The sequence below is a fragment of the Mesitornis unicolor genome, unplaced genomic scaffold, assembly GCF_000695765.1.
Source record: "Mesitornis unicolor isolate BGI_N332 unplaced genomic scaffold, ASM69576v1 scaffold5713, whole genome shotgun sequence".
Classification (NCBI taxonomy): domain Eukaryota; kingdom Metazoa; phylum Chordata; class Aves; order Mesitornithiformes; family Mesitornithidae; genus Mesitornis; species Mesitornis unicolor.
In genome coordinates this window covers 13,259-30,758 of record NW_010173866.1, presented here as the reverse complement: position 1 = coordinate 30,758, position 17,500 = coordinate 13,259, and the positions used below count along the sequence as shown (strand labels likewise).

The 17,500-nt window shown below is 41.0% G+C and overlaps 1 protein-coding gene across 1 annotated transcript in view; it reads right to left on the bottom strand.

The window, feature by feature from the left end:
• MRPS28 (mitochondrial ribosomal protein S28) overlaps positions 1–16,158 on the bottom strand; it is a 57,280-nt gene extending 41,122 nt beyond the window's left edge. The window contains exon 1 of the mRNA XM_010180859.1: positions 15,981–16,158. Coding sequence (XP_010179161.1) covers positions 15,981–16,129 — 149 coding nt within the window. The 5' untranslated portion in view covers positions 16,130–16,158. The remainder of the gene's footprint in view (positions 1–15,980) is intronic.
• Positions 16,159–17,500: the final 1,342 nt, after the last annotated feature.

Genomic DNA, 17,500 nt, shown 5'->3' with positions numbered 1-17,500 from the left:
TTTTAATTCTGGGAAAACCTAGGAGCCCACACTGAAGCTGTGCAGGCCAGGATGTTGAGTACACATATTGCATGGGCAGGCAACCACTTTCCAGTGCATATCCAAGAAGTCTTCATTCTCGCCTCTCTTGTCTTGTCCAGAACTGTAAGAAGATTGTCCACAATGCTTTTTTTGCTGAAGTATGAAACTAAGCTTGATACCCCACGCAAGGTTTCCCCCTGATTACATCGATGCTACTACCTCAGTGCTCCAACCCACTGAGCATGTAATTATTTCCAGATCCAGTTTTCAACTTTCCTTTCGTTTTACATTGCCACCTTGCAATCGTACAGGAATGCTGCAGTGGTTAATACACATTTCAGTAAGTCGGGTGACATTATCTAAAGACAGGAATTCATCTCTGCCTCTTTGAAAAATTTATTCTTCCAAGTCCTTTTAGCATGACCTAAAGAGACATTCAGAATTACAGCTGAGAACTGCTCAAGTTTTACTTACTAGGTAAGTCAGGGGAAAAAAACAATTTAGCCAAGAAGCTTCTGGATCTCTGCAAGGAATTCCCATTTCAAGTTGTTCCTGACTTCTCGTATTGGAGTGGACTGGGTTTTCTTAGTTATACAATTAAAGTATTTTAAACGGTGTAAGGCATTTACAGATTTCTATAGGACAAGCAGAATAAATACTCTAATTTATCTCCTCTACAGATAACACAGCTAAGGAGGACACTGTTTCAGCCAATTGAATCCTTTAGATAAATAAATCCTCTGGTATTCCCTTTACAGTATAAAAACCAGCAAGTGTTGACAAAGAAATACTCTATTTTGAATATTTTCTTTTTTTAAGCAGAAAAATGGACAAATGGTTTAGGAGACAGAGCTAGATAGGTGAGAAACAACAAATTCCTAAGACTACCTAGTATATTTTTATTAAGTTAATAAATCTGCTGGGGTAATTCATAACTAGAATTTTCCTCCATATTCAGAAAAATTTGTCTTGACACATAGCCAGCAAAAACCTGCATATAGCCCTGGTATATCCTAGAAAAGTCCCTAAGGAAATTCATTCCTTCCTACAGCAATAAGTAGTGATGAGCCACAGAATCAGATAATTGTGAAGATGTAATTTAACTGCTTTTGGATGGACTTGGTCTTTCCTTGCTGTCCTCTGCCTGAAAAAGATGTTAATGCCAACACTCTTCTGGATATATTTGAAGCCTTGGTTTTTTTACCCTTGCTTCTTGCATAATAGTAAGTTTACTATAGAGGCTTGTAAGGAGTAGAAAATGGTAGAAATCAAGAAAAAAAAACAACCCCAGAAAAAGAAAAAAAATCTAATTACATGGCAGGTGCCTGTAGAAGAAAATTTTAGAGATCCACAATACGAGCAGGTTCCCATATCTTTGAGCAGATCAGCTCTTCTCCCTCACTGCTCCACGAGTGAAGAGCCAGCCCTCTGCTCCAAAACAGCAGACATGCCTTTGCAGGAGAAAGTTTCACACTTTTAGCAATTAGAGTCTTCCCATAACTACGAAGGATTTTTAATAAATATATATGTATACATACACACATTATATTTGCCATATCATGTAGCACCTACTCTCCATGTTGCATTACACTCCACATGGCAACAGCTCTTCAGAAGAAGTGGCTCCCAAGGAACAGCACTGGGATGCAAATGCAGGGAGCAGCAGCCAAGCGTCCATTCCTGCAAGAGATCCTTTAAAGCAGGGATTTCTCAGCCAGCTGCACTCCCCTCCTGCCCTGAAGCCAGCGCTGCCCAGCACTGACTGTGCTCCCAGCTTTGATGTGCCATGGAAGTCACCCAGGGCCATGTAAACCTCTCTCCTAATTTCCATAGTGGTGGCTGTCTAACCCAGCACTGAAAGTTGCCCAGGACAGAAAAGCAGGCTGTTTTAATAATTATATATGTTAAGTAGAGACCCCTTCCCTCCCAGCAGAAGGGGGAAGCAAAGGGAGATGAGAGAGAGGGGGTGTCAGGCTAATTTACATGCAAATACTATGCCTCAGTTTCAAAGTACATTAAAAGAAGAAGTAGTTGCCCTAAAATAATTTATGGCCAGCAACGTTTTATTGTCCTTGTACACTTACCGCTATGTTTTCAAATGCTGGCCTATTGAAAATGAAGGAAATCCAGGCAACCTGGCCTCTAGGGACAAGAGCCATTGTAAGCTGCTTGGTTTAGGAAACCCCAACATTACTTAATGTGGTGGCTGTTTGCAGAGCAGTTCTGCACATTCTGCAGCACAGGATGACAAAAGTATTCTGCAGCCTCTCCTGAGCCCAGCCAAGCCCTCAGCTATGGGAAAAATCTGATGCGTAAGGTAGCAGAATACCCAACACCTGCACTCGGACTTATTCCAGCCTACATGGATAAAGTATCCACCTTGTTGACCTGTCAGTCTTACTAATCCACCCTCTGTTTTCAGTTAATATCATTAAAGTTTGGTGCTTGAGAGCCTGGAGGGAGAAATGAGCACCCCATCCCCTTCTTCCATGGGGCGGTAACCAGATGTCAATGGCCGCAGCTGTGACTACATAATTACCTGTTTGCATGAACGCGGACCGCAGTTTAGATTTAATAGGTCAGACGACAATGCAGCAAAACGCATTTAGCCCACCATTACCCCTTTTCAAACATTCTCTCGCTCGCAACTTCGACCCTGGGAACATTGCGGGCACAGACTCGGGTCAATAAGAAACATTGGCCGGCACAATGGGGCTGGCCTCAAACAGCGCTGTTGACAGACACCGGCACAAAGGCGGTGAATAGAGTCCCCCTCAGTTCTCACACAGAGCGAAGAATGAGTCAGTGTACTGCCGCTTTGGTGCTCTGTTTGTACAGTGTATGCAGCTTTTGTCCCCCGCCACTGTTCGCCGCTCAATGGGGGCTAAAGAGCCGAGGAAGTGAAGGCGGAAGAATGGCTCCGCGCTCGCCCCGGCAGCCAGCGGCGGATCCCCCGGCGCAGGACGACTCCGGTGGGAAGCCCGCGGTCGCCGGTCACGCAGGGCCCACACCCCAACACACAGCAGTGCTGCTTCTCGCTTCTGACCTCGGGCAAAGGCTGCACGATGCCATCAGCACCTGACAGCTTTAAGTAACATATTTTACCTCTTTTAAAAACAAAACCCAACCCTCCACTTCCCTCCCATCATGACCCAATTCACAGCTGTAACTTTGACCAAGAAGAAAAACTGAGCACGGGATATGGAACCAGGTCCCTTCAAAAGGTACATCACAGACGATAGCATCACAGTCAAATCCCCACTGCAAGCAGTTTTAAAAGAACTGAGGAGAGTAACAAAATACAGCCATAGTTACACATCTGTATTTCACACAAAACATTTGTATTGTACAAATAAAGGGTCAGGAAAATTTATCATATACATAATATTGCATATGCACCTGTATATTAGTTACCTATTAGCAGAGGAAAACATATAGATTACTTCTATTCTTCAAATAACTCTTTTTATCAACCTTCACTTTATGGAAACACTGCTTCTGTAATTTACAATACCATCCTTACAAGATGTTTAAGAAACAAAATTATCCCCTGGCACAAAGTCAAAGCTCTTACCTTTACTTGCTTCATATACTGGAGCATAAAATGAAATATGCATACTTTATTTCAAGGAGTGAAGTTTTTGCTTGCAAAAAGTATTTAGACTTTGGTATGATTAGCATGAAGCTTCAGATATAAGGGAATTAGCAACAGCTCGTTAAGTCACGTAGACTGTACTATGGATAAAGTCATACATGATAAAGTTGGAGTGAAAGAACTGTTTAACATGTTTTAAGACTGAATTGGTTAAATTGAAAGACAAAAAAATGCATTTTAAATTTTAAAAATCCCTGGGTTTCAAGGAATACAACACAAGGAATATCGATCGTTTTCTCACTAATAGCCGATAGTATTAGCGTGCTTTCTACTGCTCTTTCTTTTTTTTTTAAGCTCAAAATACCACAATATCGTTATGACATTAACCAGCTACAGAAGAAAGCCCCAAAACAAAAAATTCTAATGTGTCTAATGGTGGGGGACGCAGAAATCTCACAAATTGAAAGTTTCATTACGTGTGAAGTAGTCATAAGTATTTTGGGGGTCCGAAGCCATGACTTTCACTCTTAGCAAATAAGTTGTGAGCAAATAACCAGAAAGACATGTGAAGACCATTACCTTATTCTCAGACATTTTATTTTAAAACAGCACAAGAATTTCTACTTTCTGTATTTACATGTAGCCTTATTTAAATAAAGCAGGCCTGCCTGTTTGAACTCTAGCTGTAAGACATGACTGCACTTAGGTATACTGGCACTGAGTGTGTAAAGGAGGCAAATATTTCTATGAATGCCACAGGATGTCTGCAAGCCTACCAAGGATCTGATCAATCACAATCCTGAAATGACAGGTTTTAGTTCATGTTAGAGGAGGAAAATCCTCACCTTTCAACTAACATTAGGGTAATTACATTCCTGCCACAGGAATACTAATAGATTTAAAGGTTGATCAACAAGGCTGGAAGTATTAACATCTAGCACAATCTTTTACTTAATGAACAGGAAATTCTCAGCATAGACAAACCTTCAAATCGAAGTCCACCCTATGATGAGAGAAGAAGAAAATGGAGAAACAAACTCTGCTCCACCAGTTCTTTAAATGGAGTGATTCTCAATCTTAACAAAGCTGTTGAAGGGTGTGGAGCACAAATCTTATGAGGAGCAGCTGAGGGAACTGGGGTTGTTCAGCCTGGAGAAGAGAAGGCTGAGAGCAGACCTTACCACCCTCTACAACTACCCGAAAGAAGGTAGTAGTGAGGTGAGGGTCAGTCTCTTCTCCCAATTAACAAACAATAGGATGAGAGGAAATGACCTCAAGCTGTGGCAGGGGAGGTTTAGATTGGATATTATGAAAAATGTATTCACTGAAAGGGTTGTCAAGCACTGGAACAGGCTGCCCAGGGAAGTGGTCAAGTCACCATCCCTGGAGGTGTTTAAAAGATGGGTAGATGAGGTGCTTAGAGACATGGTTTAGTAGTGGACGGGTTATGGGTGGACTCAATGATTTTAAAGATCCTTTCCAACCAGATGATTCTATGAAATCACTGCATTATTATCACTGATTATTCCTTTCCACTGGCTTACCATAATTCACAGTTTTAGCTAAGCATGCCACTGACAGCTGGTGTGTACATCAGGCCAGAACACAGCACACTCTCAACACATCTTGCAGAAGCAGAAGAATATTTCATAAACCTTCCCATTACAGAAATGTGTGATTCAAGTCACCAAAAGACCCAGAAAGGTATCTTAGATTTGCTGCCACGCATCACCGCTGCTCTGCTCTCCCCCGGGCTGGCAGCAGTGGCAGTGCTGCCTCCTGCCAAGCAGAGGACCTCAGCCTGTTTGCCGAGCTGCGTCTGGAGGAAGCAGAGCGCATTTCAGTCTCCTCCGCAGCAGCTCTGCCAAGCCAGCTGCCAAGAACAGTCCTGAAAGGCTGTGGCGGAAGAAAAACCTAGTACAGAGGTGGCAAACAGACCGGTCTGGCACCAAGCACCCAATGATGAGCAAGGGGGGAGTAGGCACTACCCAACCTGAAAGATTAAAACACTTTTAGGTAACTTTGAATGTATAAAATCATAGAAAAAGAAGTAACTGAACTCCCTGAGTAGAGGACAGATTAGCAATCAACTTATAATTACCACTCAGATTAAGATCTCTATCTGAACACTTCAAGTTAATGAGTACAAATTGGAAATAAATTAAACTTGTATGCTACTTACTTTCCTTACGATCTATGGAAAAGACTTGAAAAGTTTGATTGGGACTTCATGCCGTAGAGGATTATAGCTTAAAATATTTTAATTTTTAAAATTAACACTGCATTATTCCCAGAAGATTTCAGAAGTGTTAAACATGTGCACTGTGCATTTCTATAAAGGCACAGTTTATAGAGGTTTATATCAACTGTGAAACTGGTTCATAAGATCTCGTTGTCATTGGAAGAGCCTGCTAACTACTATGAAAATAAAGAACAAGAGGTTTCACAGAAAACAAGTAAGCAATCCTTCATTCCTTCTAATAACATCACTAATCAAAGAAAAATTGCTTACACCCTTTTCCGCTTACCCTACTAATGCGGTGTCACCAAACACTAATAAGTGACAGGCATTTTTCATTGTATCTAGTGGTTACTTCCCTGCCTTTAGAGTCATATCTCAATTTCTCGGTTAAGTGGGTACGCGCTCACGCAGTATGACCACATTATGTGCACTTTTCCATGTGATCAAAGCCTGCCGAGTCTCAAAGCAGTTCATTTAAAATATCGCTTCAGTATTTTTCAGAACAATTCCTTCAGGATTTGGAGGACTGGAGGGGTGTTATTATTCCTCACCCCATCTGGGGGGCTGGAGTTTGAGTTCTTCAGATAATTAATTATCGTAAAATACTATGACAGGAAAACAGAATGTTGGCCTCTCCTGACAGCTATCACAAAAGGAAAAAGAAAAGAGCTTTGGTTTTGTTAAAAAAAATGTGCCATAATTGACTATCATCATACCTCATATTTCAGTATCCACAAATCATGGTTACGTTCAGCAAGTTCACAAAGCAAGACACCTGCACCCCTGCTTGGCCGCTATCGTGCCTAAAACGCTGACAGAGCCATAGCAGCAGTGACCACACACAGACTACAAAATTTATTAAGGCAAGTTTTAACAACTACTGAATACTCTTAGAAGAACAGCACTTTTTTTTTCTTTTAAAATATATGAGTCTTTACTTACACTGCATTTCTTCCAGCACAACAGCAATACCTGCCTAGGATTTTAAATTTATCTTGAGAACTGAAGAAAAATCAGGCAAGCAAATACAACAGCAGGGACGGTGTTGTCAGATAGTCCTCACTCAGTAAGGGCACTTACACACAATCTACGAGTTGCTTTAGTTCTTGCCTCTGCTTCTTCCTCCAAAACACTGATACAAAAATTATACTCAACTTCTTTTCCCATCTCAGTTCCACACAAGCACATGTGAAAACAGAGGTGGCAAAGTCTGTGTTGTTTTTGTTAGCACATTTGTGAACAGAAGAGAAAAGGAAAGGAAATTACTCCTTGATAATAGGCATACAATAAAATCTTACTTATTTTTGCCTCTAAACACCATTTTTTCTTTTTATTCAGATTTGCTGAGCTGCCTAATAATAGCAAAGCAGCTGAATTCCCTTCGCAGCTCAGAAACACTTGGCCTGAAAAGGCTTACTTTGCTTTGGAGGATTTTACCTGCTTTTGTGCCCTGGTTGGATAACAGCATCTAAATTGGCTGACAAGGAGTTACAGAAAGCATCAGGGGGAGAAGAGCATCTGTCAGGGGTTCGGTGTGTAGGAGTTTCAGAATTAATTTTATCGGTCTTTTGGGCCTATTCCAAGCGGCAGTCAACACCCCCTCCTCCCTCTGATGAGCCATCCCCCTGCACAGACAGTTCACTGCAAAGAGAAATGCATGACTAAATCATCAATGTCCACCACCTTTGGTCAGGCACACAGAGCTCCTATTAAGTGACCATCTCTGAATGACAGGACAGAAGAGCTTGGAAGACACCTCTGGAAGCTGCTTGGTCCCACCTCTCCCCTGCTCACAGCAGGCTCCCCCAGGACCACGTCTAGGCAGCTTTGTAGTATCTCCAAGGACAGAGACTCTACAACCTCCCTGGGCAACCTGTGCCAGTGCTGCCACCCTTACAGTGAAGAAGTGCTTCCTCATGTTCAGAGGGTACCTCCTGTGTCTAAGTGTGTGTCCACAGCCTCTGGTCCTGTCACTGGGCACCACTGAAAGAGCCTGGCTCCATCCTCTTTGCACTTTCCCTTCAGGTATTTCTAAACATTGATAAGATCCCCCTGAGCCTTCTCTTCTCCAGACTGACCCCTCTCAGCTCTCTCAGCCTCTCCTCATTGGAGAGGTGCTCCAGTCCTTTCATCATCCTAGGGGCCCTAGGGACTGTCACTTGAACTGGAAAGCTCAAAACTGGACCCAGCACTCCAGGTGTGGCCTCACGAGTGCTGAGCAGAGGGGGAGGATCACTCCCCTCCACCTGCTGTCAGTGCTTTGACTTAACGCAGCCCAGGACACCATTCGCCGCCTTTGCCACGAGGACACATCACTGGCTCGTGTACAACTTGGTGTCCACCAGGACCCACAGGGCCCTTCCTGCCAAGCTGCTTTCCAGCTGGGTGGCTCCAGCATGTACTGGTGTCTGGGGTTGTACATCCCCAGGGGACAGACTTTGCATTTCTCTTTGTTGAGCTACATGAGGCTCCTGTCAGCCCATTTCTCCAGCCTGTCGAGGTCTGGATGGGAGCACATTGACAGCACAACCACCCTGCATAACAACTCCTCTGAGTTTCATACTCAATGCAAACTTGCTGAGGGTATGCTCTGTCTCATCACTGAGGTCATTAATGAAGAACTTAAACAGAATTAGACCCAGGACTGGGGTACACTGCTAGTTACTGGCCTCCATCTTAAGTAATCTTAATATTATATAGCAGATTGAGAAGACTCATCAGTGAAATTAGCCTTGCTAATACTAACAATTTTATATCTTTCTGATCTTCAGTGTCTTAAAGTCTTGGTTCTTGCAGTTATATATTGTTACACAAGAAGCTCAACTGCCTTATAAAAAATAGTGTTTAATTAAAAATTTCTATTATGTCAAATTAAAAAAAAAAGTTATGGGATCACAAAGATGAAAAGATCTGAAAACAAAGAAAATAAAAAATAAAACCAACTTTAATATCATGATTTGTGGGAGGCTTGACTTCTGCCTTCTGAAGAGCTTGAGGCTGAAATATTACCTGCAGTGTTTCCCCAGCTGTGTTAATTCCCTTCTCAGACTCGCTTACTGAAACTGTTCCAGAGGGATGAATAATTACCACTCCATGGTTATACAGCAGCATTAATTTTCCTGAGTAAGATCTATGTTGTATGAAGACTTATAATTCACATTTGGTCCAAACCATCATTAATTCAGTTTCTCAACCGAGAAACTAAATAGCTTCTGTCTTTGGGCAAGTCTACACCTCTCAGTGGATCACCACGCAGAGCCCGTGAGCTAGTTCAGACCAAGCTGGTTCCCAAACTGAAATCCAAGCCCACAGCAGTGCAGCACTGCAGCACAAACTACAAAGAGGAAGGTTTAGTGTACAGTTACGCTCAGCCGAATAAAGCAGCTGTACTGCTTCGGTAACGTGGGTTGTTTTCTCACCTGGCCTTTCCCTCTGGTACAGGAGCAGGTCAAACTGACCAGAATTCAAGCCAGAAATACCTGCACCTTGCTCTGCTGTGCAGTAAAGTCCAGTTCCATACAGGGAACTGTCTGGAACTATCCCTGAAAAGTGCCAGACACCTATAGAGCTGACATGTCTCTACTTCATCTGCTGTCAGCCAGAGTCAGTGAAACATGTTGGGGAGCATTAGGGTTTTCACTAAAAATCATAATACTCTACATCTGGAATGGCTGAGATTCCTAAAGCGTTTTTTAGCTACTGAGGTAACTCACTACACTTTATTAGAAATATTTAAGTGAGAGTGCTCCTCCCTGCATGCAAACCATGAGGCTTTCTCCAAAGCACCGAGGGAAAAAAAAAAAGGATTTCCAAATATGCTGCATACAGATATTCAAGTCATTTATTCTCATCAAGTTAAAAAGAAAAAAAAAAAAGAGAAAATTTTCATTTTTCTGCCAAGTCACGAGTTTGTAACTCCAGTTTCTACAGTTCTTGACATCCAATACCTGAACCAGGGGAAAAGAGAGTTAACCTACTTCTTCTTCTACAGACCACACTCAAGCCTCCCAGTGCATTAGAAGTTTCCCAAGCCTTTCTTCCTATTGTGTATGTGTGCACGTCCACATATGAGAAAAAGTGTGGCTAAACGAGTATTTACAGACTCTGACACTGCCAAAAAAGCTCCAGGCCACCTATGGACTGCTTTGTTTTCCCAAGACGTTTTATACAGCATATTCCATCTCCCATCTATCATGATGCCCTGGGAAGACAGAGCTGGCACTAAACTTTCAATGGTAAATGCTACTAGTTTTGTGGGATTTTTTTCCTCCAAAGGCCATCAAATTTCATACGTCTCTGCTACTTTAAACTAATGACATAAGTGAGAATAAAGACAAAAGTGATTTGCAGGATCACATCCACTGCTGTGGCCAAAATACCAGGTCTATGCTGTATACTCTCTACTAAATGCTGTGTAGGGTGCCTCATTGATATGGATTAATTGTATTTTTGATAACCATCACCTGACCCATGGTATTATTACATTCACTAAACTCTAAAGTATCTGTGACGAAAAATTTACAGTACAGTCCAAGAAAATGTTTACAGATTTGGGCTCCAGGAACTCTGGAAGCAGCGTCCTGTGTATTACAGAACCACACAAAGCCAACACCTCCATTTGTGGTTGAAAATAACCGCTGAAGAACGATATACAGTGGGTGGCAAAAACAGTCACAATTGTAAAGTAACCAAGCAAATAATAAGCTGTGTCCATAGGGGATAAAAATGCTATAATTTCCAAACTGCATGCTGCTATAAATAAGTTAGAGGTTATTTGCTGAAGTACACAGATTAAGTTTGCAATCACACAGCTATTCCGCATGCCTGTTTTAAAAAAAGAGAGCTGAAATTGTTCGAGAGCAGACAGAGTGGCACCATGCGCATTGTTTGGGCTCAGAGCAATGGCGAACTGCACCATGTGGAAGCTTTGCAGAAAAAGCAGTTCGTGCCTACTCCTTCAATTGAGCCCTCTTCAGTATAAACAATACGGCTTCCTTTTTAAGTTGCAATGTTGGTATGTGAGAACAAGACAAGAAGATCGGTCCTGCTTACCATTTCTCCCTGGAATTTGGGTGAAGTTTGAGACCAAAGGCTGACCAGACTGCCAAAACCCAAGTTTGCTGATGACTGGGGCAAACCACCTTGGTCCTCCGAGAATTTCAGCATGACATTCTGGTAATTTTAATCACAGACAGAGACTGGTTTTCTTAGTGTGGAGACTGGCTGGCTGATTACGTTTTCCCTAAAAGATACAAACTGGAAAAGATTCAGGAAAAAGAAGGAGTACGAATACTTAACAACAGAGCACACGAAGGAGGCAATGGCAGCAAAAGAGGATGGAAGGAAGGCAATGTATATCCTGTAAGAGACTGGGTACACATTTTCTCCATCTTGTAAGAGTTTTTCTACAGTGTGGTTACTACTAGAAAGACGTAATAAAAAGACTGATCTGCTGGGAATGAAAACTGCAACAGAAGAAGGGAAGCAGCGAAAGAGGAAACCACTGATTTAATGTGACGAGCTATCAGCAAAAATTTAAACACATAAATAAAATGAGAAAATGTTGCATACTAGCAGCTAGCACTAGTTACTGTGTTCCTTCTTCTCTCTTACCAAAAGCAAAAGTTAAAATAATTCTCCTCACCAGACCTTGAGCCTTTGCTAAGGAAGGAAAACAAAAGCAATTTTGCATGCCAACCCAGCATGGTGTGCACTGTATCACTTACCTGCAACATGCTTTAATAATTAAAAAAAAAAAAAATAAGTTGCTGTAGTTTTTCAGTGCATTTCATGTCACCTTTTTCCCCTGCATCTGCATGAGTTTGAAAACTGTACTTGCAAAAGCATCATCTATTGTAACCCTTGTACTACTGGTGGGCAATTTTCTTCTTTCCCCTAGAGAACTACACATTACAGATAGATGCTGTTTTGCTGGCAACAGACAGTAAAAAGGAAGTAGATTATTGTAAAAAACACATAAAGCTCAAATCAGCATTACTGCAACAAGAAATGTTTCCTTTATATATCACATTAATTACCCTTTTTTTTCAGCAGTAATAGTTCCATCAAAATTCAAAGTTTGACATGAGAGCTGTAGGATGTGCCAGGGAAGAAATACACCCTCTAAGGAAGGGATCATTAAGTCTCCCACTGCCACCAGATCTGTATCCTACATCTGGCCCATACTGCTGCTCAGAGACAGTGTCCCCAGGTAGCCACAGACACCAGGTTAAATGTGAATTTGCTTGTGATTCCTCTGGCAATGAAAGAGCGAAGGGGAAGGGAGCAGAGTGCAGGGTTTCTCCACTAGGTCATCCTCCTGCCACTTGTCTGGTCTTTAATTTTAAAAGAAAGAGTTAAAAAGGTTATGTCTTTAATATCATCTCTCTAAACCTTTCCGCAGTCATCTTGCACCATTATATACACAATGGTCAGGGAAACCAGAGGTTCAGCAAGGAAAGGGTGAATTTACCACACATCTTCCCTTGTGCAAGCATCTGCTGCACACCAAGAGTGAGGTAGCTTACTCAGTGTTTGGTGTGAGGCAGCTCATTCTGGTTGAAAGATGCACTAATTTTCCAAGAAGAATATTCACATGGCACCAAAATGAAGTCGTTAACTCCAAATTCACCCTCCAGCTTAATGTGCAGTAATTTTTATTTTTTTTTAATACACAAGCTGGAACTAAACCAAATGGTGTTTTATTGACATTTCACCCCCCTGCAGAGCATCTCTCTCCATGCATCTCTGATTTTTTTTGGAAATTGATTTTTTTTAATCTTACAAGATCTTGTAAATAGTTTCACCTATCACCATTAACTTAATTTAAGACTGTCTTAATAAAATGAATGTGGACAAAACAGGCAGCCTTATTCACATTACCTAGTCTAAAAATATACATTATTTTTAATTGGATTCCATTCTGCCCTTATCTATAAAATATTTTAAAAATAGAACAAAAAGAAAAAAATGTTAAATGTTTCCCAAATAAAACTCACCCTGGCAACCATTCAAACAGCATAAATATTTTGATACCATTTACAGAAACAGCACTAGGTAATGTTTTATGATGCTCATTAAGCTGTCAGGTTGTAATTCACAACCGGCATCAAATGATTTCTTCCCTTCTCTACTATTTAAGTTTGGCAAATATGCACTGCATAAAAGGTGTCAAGTAAAATCGCCACAGGATATACTGGAAATCCCTGCACCAGCTGCGTACTCAAACATAAAGGAAGTGTCTTTCTGATCCTACAGCCTGATAACACTGGAGTTGCTGAAGGGTTACAGCGGTCTTTGAAAATAAAGCTTCATTACACTGGCACAGAGAGATGCAGTTTAATCCTCTTTGGAAGCTGGTCCCACAATGCTGCATTTTAAAAAATTGCTGAAAGCTGTTGTGCTCTTGATGGAAACTGACCATTAACAGTACAGGTGCAGACCATGCACCGGGCAGTGTCAGCACAGCCCCTTCCACATCTCCTGGCTCTCAGGAATTTCCTCTCATAACGGCAGGCACAGGCTGTAACAGCACCTTTTTGCCACGGATTAAGGTGTTGCTCATTTGGAGATCTAAGACAGACACTTTCTTCTTTAGGACTTAATTTCCTCTGCATGTTAAAAGCAAGAAAAAAAATACACCACTTTCTTCCCATAGCTGAGAAGTTACTTTACCATTACTTCCCTACAGACCCCTTCTCATTTGTATAAAGTCCGGGTGCTCTACAGAATTATATGCTGTTGGCATAAACTACAAATTTTATACAGCATTTAAGTCAAAGTGTATCAAGAACCATGTTTTTACTAATTACAGTAAGTAAGTACAGCACATATTAAATAAAACCTTTAATTCATAACAGTATTACATACTCCTGTCACATTAAATAAATCCTGTTGATATTTATAGCGATCCATGCCTGACCCCAGTGAGATTTTACCAACAATATCTTCGGTCTCTAACTAAGCTGATGCATGCTTCCAATCTCAGTATCATCAATGCTGATAATGAAATAAATATATTTTTTCCAATCCTACAGAACAGCTTCTCCAAAGAGGACAGGAAGAAGGAAAACAAATCAGCAAAAACAAAGATAAAATAATTACCAGGTTCTTCAAATGCTCACTCAATTTAAGTCTGGTATCATTACTGTTCTAAGATTTCTTTTACTTCATGGTTTGCCATGTTTTGCTTTAGAAGAACTGTGTGGGGCAAGGTAAAGGAGGCTACACTGGAAGCAAGGAAGAAACATGAGTGCATGGAGCTATGAACCACGCAAGGAGACAGAATTAGAGAGGAGACCAAAGCCAGTGCCATGGTGGATGTCTGCTATGGGCTCTCTGGTCAGGAAGAGGGAGCAGATTAAGATTCTGGTTAAACAACCAGAAGCCACCTTATGATTGCAGGCCTTGATTTTCAGAGGGGACTTCAAATGTCCTGATGTCTGCTCAACCAGAAACAAACACAGAGGGGCAGAGGGAATCCGGAGAAAGTGCCCTGGTTACATTTTTTTTTGCCAGAGGTGCCAGACAGCCTGACTTGGGCAGGTCTTCTGCTGGACATGCTACTCATGGGCAGGAAAGAACCATTTGGGAACGTGGTAGCTGATGGCAGCCTCAGCTGCGCTGACCATCAATGACACAGTTTAAGACAGAAGGAAAGAGAAAGGCAAGTGGCAGAAGAGAGATCTGGGCTTCTGGACAGTATGCTTTGGTTTATTCAGAGTAGACAAGAAGCTGTCCTGATGTGAAAAGGTGTCTGGAAGAGGCCATTGATCCATAAGGACAAACTCCTCAATGCTCCAGAAAGGTCTTTCCCAATGTGCAAAAGTCAAGTGGGCCTGGCAAAAGGTTAGGCCCAGCTGAACAGGAGCTTTGGTCTGAACTTTACCACAAAACCAAAATGTATGGTCATAGATTGAGTTGAATATAGAAACACTTCTCAGGCACACAAGAATGGGATTGGGAAAGGCAAAGCTCATCCCAATTTAGAATTACAAGAGATGCAAAGAGCAACAAGAGCTTTATCGCTACAGCAGCAGCTGCCAAACGTGACAGGGACAAAGGACTTGGTTCATCCTGGGCTGTCCATCAATCACAGTGGCTTTGAAAGTCATAGACCTGTTAAAAAAGGCAGTTGAGTACACAAATACTCTGATAAAATAGTATCATCAACAATTTCAGATCTGTTTATCACAGGAATCATATTGAACATTTTAGACAGAGGGATCTTGCAGATCAACAAAGATGCTCCTCCTTTCCCAAGGACAAAAAAGGGAAAAGAGATGGACTAAAGTATTCTGATGTCATGAATTCGATAACATGGCATTTTGCCTACATATTAAGAACTGCTAAACCAACCCAGAGACAAATTAAGTAGACAAGATATCTTTGAGTAACACAAAATCATGAAGTGCTAAATAGAGTTTAGAAAGCTTCTAAACACTATTTCCAGAAGAATTCATTGCTTCCTTATGTTTTAGCTCTTTAACTGCTGCATTCCCCAGCACAACTGTTCTAGTTCCACCCAGCACAGCTGTTCTAGCTCAGGACACACAGTTACAACTTGCCACCGGAATCTATATAAAATTTTCTACAATGTAGAATACTCAACCACATTAGCACTGATCATCTATTACAAACTGCATTATCACAAAAAACATGTAAACTCCCCGGTACATCACCTCATGTACATATATTTAGCACAGATGGTTCCTGCCTAAGGAGGCTTACAATTTACATGGGATTAAAGTTCCACATTCACAAAACTCCCAAGTATTTCAACAAATAGTGCTTGTTTTAACAACTCGGATGATACCGATTTCCCCTTTCCTCAGTGACAAAACACCCAGTAACTTCCTTTGGTCATCACAAGTTGGAATAATGCAGATAGCAATAATGCAATGATGCAAAGGAATCTGCATTCAAGACAGAGCTACACTGATGTATAGCTGTATGTTTGTGATCACACTTTCACTCTCCACAGTGTTAATTTCCATAGTTGAAACCACAAAAATTCATACAAACTATCCAAGCTCAGTCCAGAAGACGGGCAAGTCCGAGTAGTTAAGTACTGCAGTATGCCACTCACATGTGTTAATTGCTTACCGTAAGTTTACTACTTACTTTCCATCTACTTCTGGTCTTTTGCACACACAGTGAAACTTGCCACCAAAATCTATATAAAGATCATCTTCTACAATATGGAATATTTGACCAATGGCAATTTTATCTTTGGCAGGTCCCATCTGAATTAAAGGAGAGTGTCTCAACATGGATGCAAAGGATTCCGATTTCTCTGAAGGAACCTACAAAGAAATTTTTAAAAATAAGTCACAAAACATCCTATCTGAAGGAGGAATTAAGTTAAACTTGCAGTACACAAAAAGGCTTTATTCACTAAATTACAAGTAAAGATTTCATGTGTCTGGCACATTTTTTGTAGGACTTTAAGGAGGCATCTGGTACAGTTCTCCAACCGCAAACATTTTGCGCACTAAAGATAAAGCTTTCATTAATTCAGTCACACAAAACCGTAACTCTTTGCATCTCCTGAAAACATCTGCCAGCTCTACAATTGGTTAGGTAAGTTGATTTAAAAATGCATTCCAAATATTAGGAGATCCTGCAAAGAACAACTCTCATCTCTTTGTTATCTCCTTGTTGAAAACCAAAACAGAATTAGCACCTTGCAGCTATTCATGCAACTATTTAGTAATGAATAATACTTAAGTCTTTAAAGAACAAAACCATTTTGCCAAAGCAGCAAAAGCAGAAAGCATGCACAAGACTGATCTAACACATTAAAAAATGTGAACATCGTTTCTCTCATTTTTCACTCCACAATATCAAATTAAGTACTTTAATTCAGTTCCTAAATAAACAAAATGCCAATTGCTTCTCATAGAGCTTTGGGAAAATGGGAAAACACAAATGCTCCTGCTCTTCTTCATGGAGACATCTCTGTTCTGTGACCTGAGAAAGCTGGCTATCACAGGCCTCCCATCATATGGAAGGTGAAAATACCCAGCTGTATCAAAGTGAGACTTACTCTCATGTGCTTTCTCTAATATACTAAATTTGACCACTTTTGAGGATTACCACCTTTGAAATACAATCAGTAAGAAAAGCTTTCTTGCCAGTAACAAATGAAAGGGGAGATGCACTTTGGAAGCAAAATGTACCTGAAATCTGAAAGTGAATGTAAATAAATAATTTTATAGATGGATAAACAGGTTCACAAAAAGACAGTCTATTAATTTTTCCCCCGCATTTAACAGGAATTAACTGATACAATAATTACTTCATGCAAGATTTCACAGTATTTTCAAGCCAGCAGAAGAACTAAACAGAACAAAGCAATAAAGCAATTAAAGGTTTAGAGCTCTGTTGGCTTCAACGACACACTTTCCCAATGACTACTTCAAGTGGACGCTGAAAATCCCTCTATATTTTACATGAACAGGGAATAATGCCAACGTTTTCCACTTGTACCTTTGGAAACTTTTATTCTTGGGGAAGTCAAAACAAGAGACAGCTTTGAATTCCAGCTCTGCTGGGAGGCACAAACAGCACGGGTTGTTCTGACATGACATAACCTTGGGAATTATAAGCCAGAGATCCGACACCTGGAAAATCTGCTGCTT